At 39.2% G+C, this 5,673-nt stretch overlaps 1 protein-coding gene across 1 annotated transcript in view; it reads left to right on the top strand.

Moving 5' to 3' along the window:
• The first annotated feature begins 303 nt into the window (after positions 1–303).
• Positions 304–5,673, top strand: part of CRB1 (crumbs family member 1, photoreceptor morphogenesis associated) — a 34,895-nt gene continuing 29,525 nt past the window's right edge. The window contains exons 1-2 of the mRNA XM_009865197.1: positions 304–497; positions 4,339–5,292. Coding sequence (XP_009863499.1) covers positions 446–497; positions 4,339–5,292 — 1,006 coding nt within the window. The 5' untranslated portion in view covers positions 304–445. The remainder of the gene's footprint in view (positions 498–4,338; positions 5,293–5,673) is intronic.

The following is a 5,673-nucleotide window of genomic DNA, read 5'->3' as shown; positions in this document are numbered from 1 at the left end:
TCTCTACTGAGATATACAGTTTCTCTGAGTGACCGTAACCATGAAAGAGTTAATCTGGATTAATAAACCACTTGAAAATGAAAGAAAACACTTTCTTCAAAAATACCACCTTTGAAAAACAATAAAAAGTGAACGGATCCCAAAAATATGCCTTTCTGGAAATAAAATCAAAGTTTAGTGTGAGCATGCACAGACAAGAAAACGCCGAAAAGGAACTTAAGGAGAAAACATATCTATTGCGTAAGCAGTTTAATGAGTCTTACTTTAAGCTTTGTTGATCTGGCTTGGGCAAAATACACCATCAGACTACATCAGCAGGTACAGAAGTAGAGCAAGCTAATCCTGCAAAGGAAGCCTTTCTATTATTTTGAATTTTGCAGAAATTTCCTTTGTGGACTGCTTAAGTGCTAAACAATTTTTTTGCTTCAGGAAAAAAAAAAAGAAGATGGTTGCAACTAGGATACAGGTTTACATGATTTTAATGACTATGTTTACAGGTAAATATTTTCTTTTTGTGAAATTATGTGTGCACTTAGACTGTATTGAATGTGTAGTATCTATCCAGACTGCTTGCTTGTACTTGCTTGGTATTTATATACGGTCAAGGAACGGGAAAGGCAGAAAGGCTGTAAACAGATTTCTGACCAAAAGTATGCATTGAAAATATAACTCAGATAATATTTTAAAATTGTTTAATCAAAATGAAAATCAGCAAAATTATGCTTGAATAATTGCTTTTGTCACCCTGCCACTGCAGGAAACCTTTGCTGCTGAATTTGAAACAGATATTTTAATTAAGAGGTTAACGGAAAATTGCTACCTTACAGCAATGATGTGTGAGAAAAGGAGACAGGTACAAGGGGTGTTACCAACCTGAGCCAAAGGAGCTGTTTCTTCTCTGTTTGGAATAAAACTTCATGGGAGGAAAAAGTAGTTATTGTCTATAAAAATACAATAAAAGTATTCCTACTATCTGTAAAATTAAGTAACTATATATTTAGAATATGTAGTATATATTTAGGATGTATTAGGTAAGTATATATTTAGAAGAGAAAATGCTCAATGATTTTAATTTTTACTTGAAAAAACACAAGTATATTTAGCTGAGCTAATACAGGTAGCCACTGAAAAGAAAGTAATAGTTTCCCTTGCCTTTTCTTTTGGTATGTCTTATATCTTTTGAGAGTACTTTTTTTTTTTTCTAACATGCTAAACTTCTCCACCTGAGATATCTGAACTGCTTATACAGTTCTATAAATATTGACTAATCCTTTTATCTAGAGTGCTTTTATCTTGAGTGACAGCAGTCTTTGCTTGTATCGCAGTTGGCAGATAACAAGCAATATCAACACCACTTGTAAGAACAGCGGATTTGTTTATTCTTGACATGAAAAAATGGCTTATTATTTGTCTTTTGGTGCGACCTATATTTATGTTTGTGCTAATATCATTATGAAATGGTAGGCATATAGATGTAAGTGTATATATGTGTGTGCATCTATATACACACATAATCCTGCAAAATAATTATTTTTGCAATGTATTATTAGCATCATTACTTAAAAAATAAGCATTGTATCCAGACATTGAAATTCTTATGAAATTTCATGTATTTAAGTGGCTCTATGTCAGTCACTTAACTTGTTTTCTACAAGCAAGGAATCCAGTAACAATGATATGTGTACCTCCTCATAAAACTGATTTTATTTCTTTGTTAGACATAGATGCTTTTGCTATCAAATGTGTTATCTAAATTTAGAGGTAGAAACACGCATGATTTCGAAAGAAGTTTAGCATTCTTACAAAATAGTTTAACTAATTTTATGTCTAATTTGACAGAGCACAGAACAACACAGACACTAAACATTGTTGTAAGGTTGGCTTCAGTTTATGCAGCTATTTCCTCCTGTCCAGAGACAAGTTGCTATTGCAAGGTGCGACTCAGACCACAAGCTACAAGGCAAAGGTGCAGAGGGAGAAAAACCTCATTTACACAGAGCCATCACGCATCGCTGAAAAGGCAGCACCATTCACTGCGCTCGTTTTACCTGGGAAAGGTTTATAAAGTCTATAAATCCTTAAGCATGCTCCAACCACTCGGACGCCCTACGACCAGGCTAAGTCCATCCATTCTAGGCTGCAGAATTTTTTTCTCTCTGACACAGAAACCCAAAGAGACCTGCATTTCTACAGCTGTCACATACAGACCTGTGGACACCTTGTTCTCAATGCCAAAGCAAGGAAGGGAGCAATATCAGGCAGGAGATGTACTAAAACATTGACCAAACCAGGAAACAGCTCCTGGTAACTTCGCTTTTCATATACAGGAACAGCAAAAGCAGGACAAGTTGCTAACACAGAAATTGCCACAAACTGGGCAAAGCAGACATTGTTCTGGCCCCCAGTCAGTAACAGTTTGGGAAGCACGCTTCCCTTGGAGAAAGTCAGTCCCAATGAGTCATATTTCTGCCATATGCCACTATACATTAATGTATACACAGACATCTCACGTTGGAATAAATATGAGCTGGCTGGGAAACAGAGAGAAATTGCTGCTGCAAAACCCCACTGCCAAACCAGGGAGAGATAGCATTGGCTGTGTCTGATAATCTGAAGCTTCAAGTGGAAACTATATGGTGTAATTGAAGACTGATGAGTGAGGAGGATCACTGCAGAGAGAGCCTTTTATGCACATGCAATGACCACTTCATTGTGGCTAATCTTTCAAAAAAATCTCAGCCAATTCTCAGTTCCCTCCCGGCTTCCTCTAACTCTGAGATGGGTCTGGTTACAGCTGTGATTGAATAAAGTGGACAGGCAAGGAATTAGCCTGAGTAACTACATTTATCTACTGCTATTTGAAGCAATTCATTGTGGCTGAATGCTGCTCTGTAATTTTCCAGGAAAAAAAAAGGCTGTGTTTTGCTGTAAAGATAAAGCCGGATGCAAATTTGTATGTAAAGCTAGGTGTGGTGTCTGGTACCTAGCTGCAACTCAAAGAGTCTCAGCATCCCTCACTATCTAATTTACAGGCACCAGTTTTGCTGTGGGGACAGGCATATAACTACATTTATTAACTACTTTTGTGCTGATCATACCAGTTTGAAAACTCAATGCAAAGTATTTCTTATTTTTCTCCAGAATAACTATGAGGGGAAGTGGAAATAATAGGAGCTGCACTTTGCAGGAGTTTTCAGAAGTATTTGGATATTTTGACTGCTTCCAAGGGAGATAAGAAACAGATTTTCCCTTATCCGTTGCATACATATCGGTCACTTGATTGCTCAAGGGAGAAGTTACTATAATTACCAATTTATGGACAAACAACAGTGCAGAGAGATAAACAGATTAGTTTTACAGGAGGAACAAATTTGTTTTCCTTTGTGAAGTCTGATCCAGTAGACAGCCTTAGGTCACATCCATCAAATATGTTGAAGTTGAGATGAGGAGCAGTCCTTTTACCCAACATACCAGAAGCCAAGCATTATATGGAAGAAGAGGAAATACGAGTCTATACTGTCCATCTTCTTCAAAAGTGCTCTCATCACCAAGCTCTGAGACATTTGAGAAAATACTCCTCTCTCATCTTTCCTTGTTTTGTATTTTGTGTATAGGAGACGTAAAGAAAGTTCCACTGTAGCTATGTGGTACCAGGAATGTTCTGCTGGGACGTACAGGTTCAAACGCCTTGAGGAGCTTCTCTCAGAGGCTCACATCCCAAGTGAATTCTCCTTGCAGTGGCTGACAGACCAGAAGTCATTACTGCCTTGTTTTTGGAAGAACTGAGATCTGTTGCTCCTTTGTGAATAAACGCAGTATGCGCCTAACCCTGAAATGTGGCAGCTGCCCACGCGTTTTGGACAGGGCACATCTCACTCAGACTGATGATACTCCATCTCATCAATATACTGTAGTATGAATATGAATTAAGTGACAATTCTTGGCTTTCTACATGTGATAAATAATCCGGGTCCCCTCAAAGTGTTCCAGATTTCTATCACAGAATAGGTGGGAAACAATTACTTCATTGTGTCATTTGGAGGTGATGATTATCTCAGTTTCATCACATTATCCATATGAAAACTGTCAATTTGTTTGGTTCTTTTCTCCAAAACATGATTATTGCTAAGATGTTTATATAATATTCTGCATAAGAAAACCATGGCATGTGAATTGTGCTTTTATATTGAACATATTTTAGACTTGTGAATCAATCATGTACTTGTTAAGACATTCCCTCCAAATAAAGGTAACTTAATAAAACGCATGTTATTAAAAATGTCACTTTAGGCCCCAGTTATCCCATCCAGAATGTCTAATTCTTTGTTTATTCTTCAGGTACTCACTGTGATGAAGACGTCAACGAATGTTACATGAATCCTTGCCAAAATGGTGGAATCTGTGAGAATTTTCCTGGGAATTACACTTGCCATTGTCCACCTGCAGACAAAGAAGGGATTTACTACGGTGGCTGGAACTGTACAGAAGTTCTCCACGGCTGTACTGATCAGCAATGCCAAAACAATGGAATGTGTATCCCACATCTAAAAAATGGCCAACATGGATTTAGCTGCATATGCTCACCTGGGTATACTGGAACACACTGTGAAACTGTAACCACGTTTTCCTTTAAAGGAGATGGTTTCCTTTTGTTGAAGAATTCTCCGAGCCCTAAAAAGGAATTTTTCTATAACATAAACCTGAGGTTTCAAACTGTGCAACCTACAGCTTTTCTATTTTACCGAGGGGAGAAGAACACATTTGCGAAGCTGGAATTACTGGACGGCTTCTTGCACTTATCCGTGCAAGTCAATAACCAGCCACAGGCTCTTTTGCATATTTCACATAATGTCAGTGATGGAGAATGGCATTCTGTGGAGGTAACCTTGGCAAGAGCTGTTACTCTTCATTTGCTTGACAGCTCTTGTGTAGAATCGTGTCTCGATAAAACATCTGCTGTGATAGATAATGATCACGTGACGCTGCCGTTTCAGAGCACGTTTTTGGGCAGCTTACCGGTGGGGAATGCTAGCGGCAACTCCCTACCTAACAGCTATAACATGCGTTCTGCACCTTCATTTGTAGGCTGTCTTCAGGACATTGAAATAGACTTGAATATTATTACTCCAGAGAACGTATCACCTGAATCATCTTTAAATGTCAGGATAGGATGTGCTAAGAAGGACTGGTGCGAGACCAACCCTTGTCACAACAGGGGACGCTGTACCAACCTGTGGCTGATCTACCACTGCGACTGCCACCGGCCGTATACAGGGCCAACCTGTGCAACAGGTAAGGGAATGCTGTGGGCATTTGTGCTTTAAGTGCTTGCTCAAAACCTGGTGGTGCTACGAGCATCATTAACAGACTTGAACATCTCTCCTATGGAGAGACTGAGAGACCTGGGGCTGTTCAGCCTTGAAAGAAGATGGCTGAGAGGGAATCTTATTAATGTATAGAAATATCTGAGGGGTGGGGGTCAAGGGGAAGGTGCCAGTCTCTTTTTGGTGGGGCCCAGTAATAGGGCCAGGAATAATGGGTGTAAGTTAGAACACAGGAAGTCCCACCTCAATGTGAGGAGAAACTTCTTTGTATGACTTTGGAGCCCAGAGATGTTGTGGCTGCCCCATCCCTGGAGGTGTTCAAGGCCAAGTTGGATGGAGCCTTGAGTAT

Source organism: Apaloderma vittatum, unplaced genomic scaffold, assembly GCF_000703405.1.
Source record: "Apaloderma vittatum isolate BGI_N311 unplaced genomic scaffold, ASM70340v1 scaffold37592, whole genome shotgun sequence".
Taxonomy (NCBI): domain Eukaryota; kingdom Metazoa; phylum Chordata; class Aves; order Trogoniformes; family Trogonidae; genus Apaloderma; species Apaloderma vittatum.
Note: the sequence above shows the minus strand (reverse complement) of the source record. Positions and strands in the feature narration are given on the sequence as shown.